At 55.2% G+C, this 16,014-nt stretch overlaps 1 protein-coding gene across 1 annotated transcript in view; it reads right to left on the reverse strand.

Annotated features, from left to right (window-relative positions):
- Positions 1-16,014, reverse strand: part of preb (prolactin regulatory element binding) — a 145,311-nt gene that overhangs the window by 97,640 nt on the left and 31,657 nt on the right. The window contains exon 2 of the mRNA XM_041208720.1: positions 14,904-15,147. Within this exon, the coding sequence (XP_041064654.1) occupies positions 14,904-15,147 (244 nt within the window). The remainder of the gene's footprint in view (positions 1-14,903; positions 15,148-16,014) is intronic.

Here is a 16,014-nt window from a genome sequence, read left to right on the forward strand (position 1 = left end):
GCAGCAGCAGAGAGGGCGAGCGAATGAGCAGCAGCAGCAGAGAGGGCGAGCGAATGAGCAGCAGCAGCAGAGAGGGCGAGCGAATGAGCAGCAGCAGCAGAGAGGGCGAGCGAATGAGCAGCAGCAGCAGAGAGGGCGAGCGAATGAGGAGCAGCAGCAGAGAGGACGAGCGAATGAGCAGCAGCAGCAGAGAGGGCGAGCGAATGAGCAGCAGCAGAGAGGGCGAGCGAATGAGCAGCAGCAGCAGAGAGGGCGATCGAATGAGGAGCAGCAGAGAAGTGGACTGAATGAGGAGAAGCAGAGAGGGGGAGCGAATGAGGAGCAGCAGAGAGGGAGAGCGAATGAGGAGCAGCAGAGAGGGGGAGCGAATGAGGAGCAGCAGAGAGGGGGAGCGAATGAGGAGCAGCAGAGAGGGGGAGCGAATGAGGAGCAGCAGCAGAGAGGGGGAGCGAATGAGCTGCAGCAGAGAGGGGGAGAGAATGAGGAGCAGCAGAGAGGGGGAGCGAATGAGGAGCAGCAGCAGAGAGGGGGAGTGAATGAGGAGCAGCACCAGAGAGGGGGAGCGAATGAGGAGCAGCAGAGAGGGGGAGTGAATGAGAAGCAGCAGAGAGGGGGAGTGAATGAGGAGCAGCAGAGAGGGGGAGTGAATGAGGAGCAGCAGAGAGAGGGAGTGAATGAGTAGCAGCAGAGAAGTGGAGTGAATGAGGAGAAGCAGAGAGGGGGAGTGAATGAGGAGCAGCAGAGAGGGGGAGCGAATGAGGAGCAGCAGCGGAGATGGGGAGTGAATGAGGAGCAGCAGAGAAGGGGAGTGAATGAGGGGCAACAGAGAGGGGGAGCGAATGAGGAGCAGCAGCAGAGAGGGCGAGCGAATGAGGAGCAGCAGAGAAGTGGAGTGAATGAGGAGAAGCAGAGAGGGGGAGCGAATGAGGAGCAGCAGAGAAGGGGAGTGAATGAGCAGCAGCAGAGAGGGGGAGCGAATGAGCAGCAGCAGAGAGGGGGAGCGAATGAGCAGCAGCAGAGAGGGGGAGCGAATGAGCAGCAGCAGAGAGGGGGAGCGAATCAGCAGCAGCAGAGAGGGGGAGAGAATGAGGAGCAGCAGAGAGGGGGAGCGAATGAGGAGCAGCAGAGAAGGGGAGCGAATGAGGAGCAGCAGAGAGGGGGAGCGAATGAGGAGCAGCAGAGAGGGGGAGCGAATGAGGAGCAGCAGAGAGGGGGAGCGAATGAGGAGCAGCAGAGAGGGGGAGCGAATGAGGAGCAGCAGAGAGGGGGAGCGAATGAGGAGCAGCAGCAGAGAGGGGGAGCGAATGAGGAGCAGCAGAGAGGGGGAGCGAAAGAGGAGCAGCAGAGAGGTGGAGCGAAAGAGGAGCAGCAAAGAGGGGGAGCGAATGAGGAGCAGCAGAGAGGGGATGAGAATGAGGAGTAGCAGAGAGGGGGAACGAATGAGGAGCAGCAGAGGGGGGAACGAATGAGGAGCAGCAGAGAGGGGGAACGAGTGAGGAGCAGCAGAGAGGGGGAATGAATGAGGAGCAGCAACAGAGAGGGGGTGCGAATGAGGAGCAGCAACAGAGAGGGGGAGCGAATGAGGATCAGCAGCAGGGGGGGGGGGTGAATGAGGAGCAGCAGCAGAGAGGCGGAGCGAATGAGGAGCAGCAGAGAGGGGGAGTGAATGAGGAGCAGCAGAGAAGTGGAGTGAATGAGGAGAAGCAGAGAGGGGGAGTGAATGAGGAGCAGCAGAGAGGGGGAGCGAATGAGGAGCAGCAGCGGAGATGGGGAGTGAATGAGGAGCAGCAGAGAAGGGGAGTGAATGAGGGGCAACAGAGAGGGGGAGCGAATGAGGAGCAGCAGCAGAGAGGGCGAGCGAATGAGGAGCAGCAGAGAAGTGGAGTGAATGAGGAGAAGCAGAGAGGGGGAGCGAATGAGGAGCAGCAGAGAAGGGGAGCGAATGAGCAGCAGCAGAGAGGGGGAGCGAATGAGCAGCAGCAGAGAGGGGGAGCGAATGAGCAGCAGCAGAGAGGGGGAGCGAATGAGCAGCAGCAGAGAGGGGGAGAGAATGAGGAGCAGCAGAGAGGGGGAGCGAATGAGGAGCAGCAGAGAGGGGGAGCGAATGAGGAGCAGCAGAGAGGGGGAGCGAATGAGGAGCAGCAGAGAGGGGGAGCGAATGAGGAGCAGCAGAGAGGGGGAGCGAATGAGGAGCAGCAGAGAGGGGGAGCGAATGAGGAGCAGCAGAGAGGGGGAGCGAATGAGGAGCAGCAGCAGAGAGGGGGAGCGAATGAGGAGCAGCAGAGAGGGGGAGCGAATGAGGAGCAGCAGAGAGGTGGAGCGAATGAGGAGCAGCAAAGAGGGGGAGCGAATGAGGAGCAGCAGAGAGGGGATGAGAATGAGGAGTAGCAGAGAGGGGGAACGAATGAGGAGCAGCAGAGGGGGGGAATGAATGAGGAGCAGCAGAGAGGGGGAACGAGTGAGGAGCAGCAGAGAGGGGGAATGAATGAGGAGCAGCAACAGAGAGGGGGAGCGAATGAGGAGCAGCAACAGAGAGGGGGAGCGAATGAGGATCAGCAGCAGAGGGGGGGTGAATGAGGAGCAGCAGCAGAGAGACGGAGCGAATGAGGAGCAGCAGAGAGGGGGAGTGAATGAGGAGCAGCAGAGAGGGGGAGTGAATGAGGAGCAGCAGAGAGGGGGAGTGAATGAGCAGCAGCAGAGAGGGGGAGTGAATGAGGAGCAGCAGAGAGGGGGAGTGAATGAGGAGCAGCAGAGAGGGGGAGTGAATGAGGAGCAGCAGAGAAGGGGAGTGAATGAGGAGAAGCAGAGAGGGGGAACGAATAAGGAGCAGCAGAGAGGTGGAGCGATTGAGGAGCAGCAGAGAGGGGGAGTGAATGAGGAGCAGCAGCGGAGAGGGGGAGTGAATGAGGAGCAGCAGAGAAGGGGAGTGAATGAGGGGCAACAGAGAGGGGGAGCGAATGAGGAGCAGCAACAGAGAGGGGGAGCGAATGAGGAGCAGCAGCAGAGAGGGGGAGCGAATGAGGAGAAGCAGCAGAGAGGGGGAGAGAATGAGGAGCAGCAGAGAGGGGGAGCGAATGAGCAACAGCAGAGAGGGGGAGAGAATGAGGAGCAGCAGAGAGGGGGAGCGAATGAGGAGCAGCAGCAGAGAGGGGGAGCGAATGAGGAGCAGCAGCAGAGAGGGGGAGCGAATGAGGAGCAGCAGCAGAGAGGGGGGGTGAATGAGGAGCAGCAGCAGAGAGGGGGAGCGAATGAGGAGCAGCAGCAGAGAGGGGGAGTGAATGAGGAGCAGCAGAGACGGGGAGTGAATGAGGAGCAGCAGAGACGGGGAATGAATGAGGAGAAGCAGAGAGGGGGAGCGAATGAGGAGCAGCAGCGGAGAGGGGGAGTGAATGAGGAGCAGCAGAGAAGGGGAGTGAATGAGGAGCAGCAGAGAGCGGGAGCGAATGAGGAGCAGCAGAGAGCGGGAGCGAAAGAGGAGCAGCAGAGAGGGGGAGCGAATGAGGAGCAGCAGCAGAGAGGTGGAGCGATTGAGGAGCAGCAGAGAGGGGGAGCAAATGAGGAGCAGCAGAGAGGGGGAGCAAATGAGGAGCAGCAGAGAGGGGGAACGAATGAGGAGCAGCAGAGAGGGGGAACGAATGAGGAGCAGCAGAGAGGGGGAACGAATGAGGAGCAGCAGAGAGGGGGAACGAATGAGGAGCAGCAGAGAGGGGGAACGAATGAGGAGCAGCAGAGAGGGGGAACGAATGAGGAGCAGCAGAGAGGGGGAACGAATGAGGAGCAGCAGAGAGGGGGAACGAATGAGGAGCAGCAGAGAGGGGGAACGAATGAGGAGCAGCAGAGAGGGGGAACGAATGAGGAGCAGCAGAGAGGGGGAACGAATGAGGAGCAGCAGAGAGGGGGAACGAATGAGGAGCAGCAGAGAGGGGGAACGAATGAGGAGAAGCAGAGAGGGGGAACGAATGAGGAGCAGCAGAGAGGGGGAACGAACGAGGAGCAGCAGAGAGGGGGAACGAACGAGGAGCAGCAGAGAGGGGGAACGAACGAGGAGCAGCAGAGAGGGGGAACGAACGAGGAGCAGCAGAGAGGGGGAACGAACGAGGAGCAGCAGAGAGGGGGAACGAACGAGGAGCAGCAGAGAGGGGGAACGAACGAGGAGCAGCAGAGAGGGGGAACGAACGAGGAGCAGCAGAGAGGGGGAACGAACGAGGAGCAGCAGAGAGGGGGAACGAACGAGGAGCAGCAGAGAGGGGGAACGAACGAGGAGCAGCAGAGAGGGGGAACGCATAGGGAGCAGCAGAGAGGGGGAACGAATGAGGAGCAGCAGAGAGGGGGAACGAATGAGGAGCAGCAGCGAGGGGGAACGAATGAGGAGCAGCAGAGAGGGGGAACGAATGAGGAGCAGCAGAGAGGGGGAACGAATGAGGAGCAGCAAAGAGGGGGAACGAATGAGGAGCAGCAGAGAGGGGGAACGAATGAGGAGCAGCAGAGAGGGGGAACGAATGGGGAGCAGCAGAGAGGGGGAACGAATGAGGAGCAGCAGAGAGGGGGAACGAATGAGGAGCAGCAGAGAGGGGGAACGAATGAGGAGCAGCAGAGAGGGGGAACGAATGAGGACAGCAGAGAGGGTGAGCAAATGAGGAGCAGCAGAGAGGGGGAGCGAATGAGGAGCAGCAGGGAGGGGGAGCGAATGAGGAGCAGCAGGGAGGGGGAGCGAATGAGGAGCAGCAGGGAGGGGGAGCGAATGAGGAGCAGCAGGGAGGGGGAGCGAATGAGGAGCAGCAGCAGAGAGGTGGAGCGATTGAGGAGCAGCAGAGAAGGGGAACGAATGAGGAGCAGCAGAGAATGGGAACGAATGAGGAGCAGCAGAGAGGGGGAGCGAATGAGGAGCAGCAGAGAGGGGGAGTGAATGAGGAGCAGCAGCAGAGTGGCGGAGCGAATGAGGAGCAGCAGAGAGGGGGAGCGAATGAGGAGCAGCAGAGAGGGGGAGCGAATGAGGAGCAGCAGAGAGGGGGAGTGAATGAGGAGCAGCAGAGAGGGGGAGTGAATGAGGAGCAGCAGCAGAGAGGCGGAGCGAATGAGGAGCTGCAGAGAGGGGGAGCAAATGAGGAGCAGCAGAGAGGAGGAGCGAATGAGGAGCAGCTGAGAGGGGGAACGAATGAGGAGCAGCAGAGAGGGGTAGTGAATGAGGAGCAGCAGAGAGGGGGAGTGAATGAGGAGCAGCAGAGAGAGGGAGTGAATGATTAGCAGCAGAGAAGTGGAACGAATGAGGAGCAGCAGAGAATGGGAACGAATGAGGAGCAGCAGAGAGGGGGAGCAAATGAGGAGCAGCAGTGAGGGGGAGTGAATGAGGAGCAGCAGCAGAGTGGCGGAGCGAATGAGGAGCAGCAGAGAGGGGGAGCGAATGAGGAGCAGCAGAGAGGGGGAGTGAATGAGGAGCAGCAGAGAGGGGGAGTGAATGAGGAGCAGCAGCAGAGAGGCGGAGCGAATGAGGAGCAGCAGAGAGGAGGAGCGAATGAGGAGCAGCAGAGAGGGGGAACGAATGAGGAGCAGCAGAGAGGGGGAGTGAATGAGGAGCAGCAGAGAGGGGGAACGAATGAGGAGCAGCAGAGAGGGGGAACGAATGAGGAGCAGCAGAGAGGGGGAACGAATGAGGAGCAGCAGAGAGGGGGAACGAATGAGGAGCAGCAGAGAGGGGGAACGAATGAGGAGCAGCAGAGAGGGGGAACGAATGAGGAGCAGCAGAGAGGGGGAACGAATGAGGAGCAGCAGAGAGGGGGAACGAATGAGGAGCAGCAGAGAGGGGGAACGAATGAGGAGCAGCAGAGAGGGGGAACGAATGAGGAGCAGCAGAGAGGGGGAACGAATGAGGAGCAGCAGAGAGGGGAACGAATGAGGAGCAGCAGAGTGGGGGAACAAATGAGGAGCAGCAGAGAGGGGGAACAAATGAGAAGCAGCAGAGAGGGGGAACGAATGAGGAGCAGCAGGGAGGGGGAGCGAATGAGGAGCAGCAGCAGAGAGGTGGAGCGATTGAGGAGCAGCAGAGAGGGGGAACGAATGAGGAGCAGCAGAGAGGGGGAACGAATGAGGAGCAGCAGAGAGGGGGAACGAATGAGGAGCAGCAGAGAGGGGGAACGAATGAGGAGCAGCAGAGAGGGGGAACGAATGAGGAGCAGCAGAGAGGGGGAACGAATGAGGAGCAGCAGAGAGGGGGAACGAATGAGGAGCAGCAGAGAGGGGGAACGAATGAGGAGCAGCAGAGAGGGGGAACGAATGAGGAGCAGCAGGGAGGGGGAGCGAATGAGGAGCAGCAGAGAGGGGGAACGAATGAGGAGCAGCAGAGAGGGGGAACGAAGGAGGAGCAGCAGAGAGGGGAACGAATGAGGAGCAGCAGAGTGGGGGAACAAATGAGGAGCAGCAGAGAGGGGGAACGAATGAGGAGCAGCAGGGAGGGGGAGCGAATGAGGAGCAGCAGCAGAGAGGTGGAGCGATTGAGGAGCAGCAGAGAAGGGGAACGAATGAGGAGCAGCAGAGAATGGGAGTGAATGAGGAGCAGCAGCAGAGTGGCGGAGCGAATGAGGAGCAGCAGAGAGGGGGAGCGAATGAGGAGCAGCAGAGAGGGGGGGCGAATGAGGAGCAGCAGAGAGGGGGAGTGAATGAGGAGCAGCAGAGAGAGGGAGTGAATGAGGAGCAGCAGCAGAGAGGCGGAGCGAATGAGGAGCTGCAGAGAGGGGGAGCGAATGAGGAGCAGCAGAGAGGAGGAGCGAATGAGGAGCAGCAGAGAGGAGGAGCGAATGAGGAGCAGCAGAGAGGAGGAGCGAATGAGGAGCAGCAGAGAGGGGGAGCGAATGAGAAGCAGCAGAGAGGGGGAACGAATGAGGAGCAGCAGAGAGGGGGAACGAATGAGGAGCAGCAGAGAGGGGGAACGAATGAGGAGCAGCAGAGAGGGGGAACGAATGAGGAGCAGCAGAGAGGGGGAACGAATGAGGAGCAGCAGAGAGGGGGAACGAATGAGGAGCAGCAGAGAGGGGGAACGAATGAGGAGCAGCAGAGAGGGGGAACGAATGAGGAGCAGCAGAGAGGGGGAACGAATGAGGAGCAGCAGAGAGGGGGAACGAATGAGGAGCAGCAGGGAGGGGGAGCGAATGAGGAGCAGCAGCAGAGAGGTGGAGCGATTGAGAAGCAGCAGAGAAGGGGAACGAATGAGGAGCAGCAGAGAATGGGAACGAATGAGGAGCAGCAGAGAGGGGGAGCGAATGAGGAGCAGCAGAGAGGGGGAGTGAATGAGGAGCAGCAGCAGAGTGGCGGAGCGAATGAGGAGCAGCAGAGAGGGGGAGCGAATGAGGAGCAGCAGAGAGGGGGAGTGAATGAGGAGCAGCAGAGAGGGGGAGTGAATGAGGAGCAGCAGAGAGGGGGAGTGAATGAGGAGCAGCAGCAGAGAGGCGGAGCGAATGAGGAGCAGCAGAGAGGAGGAGCGAATGAGGAGCAGCAGAGAGGAGGAGCGAATGAGGAGCAGCAGAGAGGGGGAACGAATGAGGAGCAGCAGAGAGGGGGAGTGAATGAGAAGCAGCAGAGAGGGGGAGTGAATGAGGAGCAGCAGAGAGGGGGAGTGAATGAGGAGCAGCAGAGAGAGGGAGTGAATGAGTAGCAGCAGAGAAGTGGAGTGAATGAGGAGAAGCAGAGAGGGGGAACGAATGAGGAGCAGCAGAGAGGGGGAACGAATGAGGAGCAGCAGAGAGGGGGAACGAATGAGGAGCAGCAGGGAGGGGGAGCGAATGAGGAGCAGCAGCAGAGAGGTGGAGCGATTGAGGAGCAGCAGAGAAGGGGAACGAATGAGGAGCAGCAGAGAATGGGAACGAATGAGGAGCAGCAGAGAGGGGGAGCGAATGAGGAGCAGCAGAGAGGGGGAGTGAATGAGGAGCAGCAGCAGAGTGGCGGAGCGAATGAGGAGCAGCAGAGAGGGGGAGCGAATGAGGAGCAGCAGAGAGGGGGAGCGAATGAGGAGCAGCAGAGAGGGGGAGCGAATGAGGAGCAGCAGAGAGGGGGAGCGAATGAGGAGCAGCAGAGAGGGGGAGTGAATGAGGAGCAGCAGAGAGGGGGAGTGAATGAGAAGCAGCAGAGAGGGGGAGTGAATGAGGAGCAGCAGAGAGGGGGAGTGAATGAGGAGCAGCAGAGAGAGGGAGTGAATGAGTAGCAGCAGAGAAGTGGAGTGAATGAGGAGAAGCAGAGAGGGGGAGTGAATGAGGAGCAGCGGAGAGGGGGAGCGAATGAGCAGCAGCGGAGAAGGGGAGTAAATGAGGAGCAGCGGAGAAGGGGAGCGAATAAGGAGCAGCAGAGAGGGGGAGTGAATGAGGAGCAGCAAAGAGGGGGAATGAATGAGGAGCAGCAGCAGAGAGGGCGAGCGAATGAGGAGAAGCAGAGAGGGGGAACGAATGAGGAGCAGCAGAGAGGGGGAACGAATGAGGAGCAGCAGAGAGGGGGAACGAATGAGGAGCAGCAGAGAGGGGGAACGAATGAGGAGCAGCAGAGAGGGGGAACGAATGAGGAGCAGCAGAGAGGGGGAGTGAATGAGGAGCAGCAGCAGAGAGGCGGAGCGAATGAGGAGCAGCAGAGAGGAGGAGCGAATGAGGAGTAGCAGCAGAGAGGAGGAGCGAATGAGGAGCAGCAGAGAGGGGGAACGAATGAGGAGCAGCAGAGAGGGGGAGTGAATGAGAAGCAGCAGAGAGGGGGAGTGAATGAGGAGCAGCAGAGAGGGGGAGTGAATGAGGAGCAGCAGAGAGAGGGAGTGAATGAGTAGCAGCAGAGAAGTGGAGTGAATGAGGAGAAGCAGAGAGGGGGAGTGAATGAGGAGCAGCGGAGAGGGGGAACGAATGAGGAGCAGCAGAGAGGGGGAACGAATGAGGAGCAGCAGAGAGGGGGAACGAATGAGGAGCAGCAGGGAGGGGGAGCGAATGAGGAGCAGCAGCAGAGAGGTGGAGCGATTGAGGAGCAGCAGAGAAGGGGAACGAATGAGGAGCAGCAGAGAATGGGAACGAATGAGGAGCAGCAGAGAGGGGGAGCGAATGAGGAGCAGCAGAGAGGGGGAGTGAATGAGGAGCAGCAGCAGAGTGGCGGAGCGAATGAGCAGCAGCAGAGAGGCGGAGCGAATGAGGAGCTGCAGAGAGGGGGAGCGAATGAGGAGCAGCAGAGAGGAGGAGCGAATGAGGAGCAGCAGAGAGGGGGAACGAATGAGGAGCAGCAGAGAGGGGGAGTGAATGAGAAGCAGCAGAGAGGGGGAGTGAATGAGGAGCAGCAGAGAGGGGGAGTGAATGAGGAGCAGCAGAGAGAGGGAGTGAATGAGTAGCAGCAGAGAAGTGGAGTGAATGAGGAGAAGCAGAGAGGGGGAGTGAATGAGGAGCAGCGGAGAGGGGGAGCGAATGAGCAGCAGCGGAGAAGGGGAGTGAATGAGGAGCAGCGGAGAAGGGGAGCGAATAAGGAGCAGCAGAGAGGGGGACTGAATGAGGAGCAGCAAAGAGGGGGAATGAATGAGGAGCAGCAGCAGAGAGGGCGAGCGAATGAGGAGAAGCAGAGAAGTGGAGCGAATGAGGAGAAGCAGAGAGGGGGAGCGAATGAGGAGTAGCAGAGAGGGGGAGCGAATGAGCAGCAGCAGAGAGGGGGAGAGAATGAGCAGCAGCAGAGAGGGGGAGAGAATGAGGAGCAGCAGAGAGGGGGAGCGAATGAGCAGCAGCAGAGAGGGGGAACGAATGAGCAGCAGCAGAGAGGGGGAACGAATGAGGAGCAGCAGAGAGGGGGAACGAATGAGGAGCAGCAGAGAAGGGGAACGAATGAGGAGCAGCAGAGAGGGGGAACGAATGAGGAGCAGCAGAGAGGGGGAACGAATGAGGAGCAGCAGAGAGGGGGAACGAATGAGGAGCAGCAGAGAGGGGGAACGAATGAGGAGCAGCAGAGAGGGGGAACGAATGAGGAGCAGCAGAGAGGGGGAACGAATGAGGAGCAGCAGAGAGGGGGAACGAATGAGGAGCAGCAGAGAGGGGGAACGAATGAGGAGCAGCAGAGAGGGGGAACGAATGAGGAGCAGCAGAGTGGGGGAACGAATGAGGAGCAGCAGAGAGGGGGAACGAATGAGGAGCAGCAGAGAGGGGGAACGAATGAGGAGCAGCAGAGAGGGGGAACGAATGAGGAGCAGCAGAGAGGGGGAACGAATGAGGAGCAGCAGAGAGGGGGAACGAATGAGGAGCAGCAGAGAGGGGGAACGAATGAGGAGCAGCAGAGAGGGGGAACGAATGAGGAGCAGCAGAGAGGGGGAACGAATGAGGAGCAGCAGAGAGGGGGAACGAATGAGGAGCAGCAGAGAGGGGGAACGAATGAGGAGCAGCAGAGAGGGGGAACGAATGAGGAGCAGCAGAGAGGGGGAACGAATGAGGAGCAGCAGAGAGGGGGAACGAATGAGGAGCAGCAGAGAGGGGGAACGAATGAGGAGCAGCAGAGAGGGGGAACGAATGAGGAGCAGCAGAGAGGGGGAACGAATGAGGAGCAGCAGAGAGGGGGAACGAATGAGGAGCAGCAGAGAGGGGGAACGAATGAGGAGCAGCAGAGAGGGGGAACGAATGAGGAGCAGCAGAGAGGGGGAACGAATGAGGAGCAGCAGAGAGGGGGAACGAATGAGGAGCAGCAGAGAGGGGGAACGAATGAGGAGCAGCAGAGAGGGGGAACGAATGAGGAGCAGCAGAGAGGGGGAACGAATGAGGAGCAGCAGAGAGGGGGAACGAATGAGGAGCAGCAGAGAGGGGGAACGAATGAGGAGCAGCAGAGAGGGGGAACGAATGAGGAGCAGCAGAGAGGGGGAACGAATGAGGAGCAGCAGAGAGGGGGAACGAATGAGGAGCAGCAGAGAGGGGGAACGAATGAGGAGCAGCAGAGAGGGGGAACGAATGAGGAGCAGCAGAGAGGGGGAACGAATGAGGAGCAGCAGAGAGGGGGAACGAATGAGGAGCAGCAGAGAGGGGGAACGAATGAGGAGCAGCAGAGAGGGGGAACGAATGAGGAGCAGCAGAGAGGGGGAACGAATGAGGAGCAGCAGAGAGGGGGAACGAATGAGGAGCAGCAGAGAGGGGGAACGAATGAGGAGCAGCAGAGAGGGGGAACGAATGAGGAGCAGCAGAGAGGGGGAACGAATGAGGAGCAGCAGAGAGGGGGAACGAATGAGGAGCAGCAGAGAGGGGGAACGAATGAGGAGCAGCAGAGAGGGGGAACGAATGAGGAGCAGCAGAGAGGGGAAACGAATGAGGAGCAGCAGAGAGGGGGAACGAATGAGGAGCAGCAGAGAGGGGGAACGAATGAGGAGCAGCAGAGAGGGGGAACGAATGAGGAGCAGCAGAGAGGGGGAACGAATGAGGAGCAGCAGAGAGGGGGAACGAATGAGGAGCAGCAGAGAGGGGGAACGAATGAGGAGCAGCAGAGAGGGGGAACGAATGAGGAGCAGCAGAGAGGGGGAACGAATGAGGAGCAGCAGAGAGGGGGAACGAATGAGGAGCAGCAGAGAGGGGGAACGAATGAGGAGCAGCAGAGAGGGGGAACAAATGAGGAGCAGCAGAGAGGGGGAACGAATGAGGAGCAGCAGAGAGGGGGAACGAATGAGGACCAGCAGAGAGGGGAACGAATGAGGAGCAGCAGAGAGGGGGAACGAATGAGGAGCAGCAGAGAGGGGGAACGAATGAGGAGCAGCAGAGAGGGGGAACGAATGAGGAGCAGCAGAGAGGGGGAACGAATGAGGAGCAGCAGAGAGGGGGAACGAATGAGGAGCAGCAGAGAGGGTGAGCAAATGAGGAGCAGCAGAGAGGAGGAATGAATGAGGAGCAGCAGCAGAGAGGGGTAACGAATGAGGAGCAGCAGCAGAGAGGGGGAGTGAATGAGGAGCAGCAGAGAGGGGGAAATGAATGAGGAGCAGCAGCAGAGAGGGGGAGCGAATATCGAGCAGCAACAGAGAGGGGGAGTGAATGAGGAGCAGCAGAGAGGGGGAAATGAATGAGGAGCAGCAGCAGAGAGGGGGAGCGAATGACGAGCAGCACTGAGCGGGAATGAATGAGGAGCAGCAGCAGAGAGGGGGAGTGAATGAGGAGTAGCAGAGAGGGGGAGCGAATGAGGAGCAGCAGCAGAGAGTGGGAGCGAATGAGGAGCAGCAGCAGAGAGGGGGAGCGAATGAGGAGCAGCAGCAGAGAGGGGGAGCGAATGAGGAGTAGCAGCAGAGAGGGGGAACGAATGAGGAGTAGCAGCAGAGAGGGGGAACGAATGAGGAGTAGCAGAGAGGGGGAGCAAATGAGGAGGAGCAGAGAGGGGTAGTGAGCAAGAAGGAATTGCTCAAATAGAAATTTAATTGGGTACAGAACCAGTTTATCCCCCAAGGGTGAAAGAACTCTACTTGCCAGAAATGGACAACTAAAGAGGTAAGGGACAACATAAAACTGAAAGAAAAAACATCCAAAAATGCCAGCAGCAGCACCGATTCTCCCAAATGGAAAATATACAAAGAGCTGCAAAGGATGACACAACAAAGCTAAAACAGGAGGTACGAGAAGAAAGGTGCAAGGAATATCAAAATCAAGGCAAAAAGCTGCCACAATTGTTCTTGACTGAAGAGAGGCTGTTCAGGAGCAATGTGGGTCCTTGAAAACTGATAACTGTGATATTGTCGAATGAAGTAAGGAAACAGCAGACATTCTGCGTAATTGCTTTATGTCAATATTTACAGTAAGGAAGGAGTCAGCATGCTGGATATCCCAAGGAAAATAATACAGATCCAGGGACAGATACTCACCCAAGTTAATGTATGCAAGATTAAAGCAATGAAGAAAATAATGACATTGAAGAGTGACAAATGCTTTAAACTAGATGATTTCCACTCCAGTTTTAAAAGAACTAGATGGGAACATTGCAGATACCCCAAGCATAATCTTCCAAACTTCTTTTGATTTAGGAACCATTCCTTTATATTGAAAAATTACACATGCCATTCCTCTATTTAAAAAAGGTGAGGGGGAAACCAGGAAATTATAGACCAGTTAGCCAACATCTGTTTAATTCGCAAGCATGACACCAATCTTCCAGTCACTTGCCATTTCAAGTCACCACTTTGCGCTCACTCACATTTCTATCCTCAGCCTGTTGCAATGCTCCAGTGAAGCCCAATGCAAACTTTAAGAACAACACTTTATCTTCCAATTAAGCACTTTACAGCCTTCTGGACTCAACACTGTTCAATAACTTCAAGCCATGAACTCTGTCCTCCACTTTGTATTCCCCCCATCTCCAGATCTCCAGCATCTGCAGTATTTTGCTTTTATTTTAGCCAACACCTGTTATTGGGAAATTGCTAGAGTCTATAATTAAAAGATGGTGTAACTGGACATCTTGTAAACTTTCAACTCTGAGAGCCTGCATGCATTTGTAAAGGATAGGCCATAAAAACAAAAAACTGCAGATGCTGGAAATCCAAAACAAAAACAGAATTACCTGGAAAAACTCAGCAGGTCTGGCAGCATCAGCGGAGAACAAAAGAGTTGACGTTTCGAGTCCTCATGACCCTTCAACAGAACTGGGTGAATCCATAGGATAGGCCATGCCTGATGAACCAGATTTAATATTTTCCAAAGTGGTGGCGAATGTAGTGGACATGTCTATGGATGTTATTTACATGGACTTCCAGAAGGCATTTGGTAAAGTCCCTTATAAGGGACAAATTAGTTAAAGCTGAAGCTCATGGAATTGAAGGCAAATTATTGACCTGGTTAGAAAATTGGCTGAGTGGCAGGGGACAGGAGAGTAAGAATAAAGGACAGTTTTTCTAATTGCCAGGGTGCAATTGAAATTGTGCAATGGTGTTTGGGTCTCAGCTATTCATTGCATTTATTAACGACTTGGATGATGGAATAGAAAGCAACATATCCAAATTTGCTTAATAAACAAAAATAGGTGGCACTTTAAACAGTTTAAATGGAAGGATAAAATTATAAAGAGATATTGATAGACCACATGGGTAAAACAGTGGCAGATGGATTTCAATGTGGGCAAATGTGAGGTCAATCACTTTGGACCCAAAAAGGACCATACAGGGTATTTTCTAAATGGCAAAAAAGTTCGAAACAGTGGAGGTCCAAGGAGGCTTGGGATTCTAGGTACATAGATCTTTAAAATGTCATGAACAGTCCTGGTTAGATTACATATGGGAGGCTGTGAGCAACTATGGACACCATACATTAGGAAGTATCTACTGGCCTTGGAGGGAATGAAGTGTAAATTTACTTGAATGATATTTGGACTCCATGGAATAAATTACAAGGAAAGATTACTGGTGTTGTATTCTCTATAATTTAGAAGGTTATGGGGTGTTTTGATCAAAGTTTTCAAGATATTAAAGGCACAGATAGTTTCTCAATATTTCCACTGAATGGGGAGTTTGGGACTAGGGTCCAAAATGTAAATATTAGGAAACACTTCTAGATACAAACGTGCAATATGATCTTAAGTTAGAAGTTTGGAACTCTCTTCCCCAAATGTTAGATTGATTGTTAATTTTCTATCCGAAATTGACAGATATTTGTTAACCAGAAGTATAAGGGACATGGGGCATAGGCAGGGGAATGGGGTTAGGTTACAGACCAGCCATGATTGCAGTGAAGGATAGAACAGGCTGGAGGGACTGAATGGCCTCCCCTTGTTGCTAAGAGAGACGGACAGACTGGGACTTGCTTATATCTGTTAAAGTATGAACTCCTATAGATAGGTGCAATCTCTAACTCTTTACAAAAATAAAGATAGGCAATTTGTTGGAACAAATTGACGGATTATCAGGGTCTCTGTTCTTCAAACTTCCAATGATCGTTCGATCCAAGTCAATTTCTAATCCGTACCTGAGAGATTGCCAGCATGCCGTGCAATTTCAGCCTCACACCTGTCTTCCTTTTTGCCTGGCTTTTTCCCAGTCGGTTTCTCTTTCCCCTCTTGGAATCGGAGGATGTGACAAGTGGCATCCTGTCCAACTGCCAGAATATCCCCTGCAACTGCCATATTCATGGTGGCTCGTGTCTCCGTGTCATGGGAATGAACGAGGGTCGCCGAAAGGCTTCCTGTTACACGTTGTAAATGCAGGAAATGCTGACAGCAAAGCAAACAACAGAATTAAAACAGACAGCAAAAACACCAACAAATGTTCCTGGGAAAATTATAATTTTCAAGTTAGGAATGTGCATCTGTGTTATACAGTACTCAAATATAGACTGGGATAGTAAAAGTGTAACAGGCAAAGATGGAAGGAATTCCTGAAACGTGTACAACAGAACTTTCTTGTTAAGTGTGTTTCCAGGCCAACAAGGAAGGAGGTCGCCCTGGATCTAGGAGAATGAAGTGGGATATGTGGAGTATGTTTCAGTGGGAGAACTTTCGGAAAAGAGTTATGATATTATCATCAAGTTTAGAATAGTTATGGAAAAGGACAAGGATAATCATGTGAATGGATGAGTGAAATGTCAGGTTTACAAACCAAATGTAAATGTAATGACCTAACTCAATACAGATTGAGCCTACAAACTTCTTGCTCAAGGTCATGTTCCTTCAGTATAATGGAAGTTCAAGTGTTAAGTATAGTAGTAACACAGCATAATAATTAATTCACCAAGGCTTCTTTGACAGCATCTTCCAAACCCACGACCACTACCATCTAGAAGGACAAGGGCAGCAGATAGATGGGAACACCACCACCTGGAAGTTCCCCTCCAAGTCACTCACCATCCTGACTTGGAAATATATCACCATTCTTTCACTGTCGCTGGGTCAAAATCCTGGAACTCCCTCCCTAACAGCACTGTGGGTGTACCTACACCACATGGGCTGCAGCGGTTCAAGAAGGCAGCTCACCACCACCTTCTCAAGGGCAATTAGGGATGGGCAATAAATGCTGACCCAGCCAGCGAAGCCCACATCCCGTGAATGAATAAAATAAAAACCTGACAACTCAACATTTAA

The sequence above is a fragment of the Carcharodon carcharias genome, chromosome 2 (genome assembly GCF_017639515.1).
Source record: "Carcharodon carcharias isolate sCarCar2 chromosome 2, sCarCar2.pri, whole genome shotgun sequence".
Taxonomy (NCBI): domain Eukaryota; kingdom Metazoa; phylum Chordata; class Chondrichthyes; order Lamniformes; family Lamnidae; genus Carcharodon; species Carcharodon carcharias.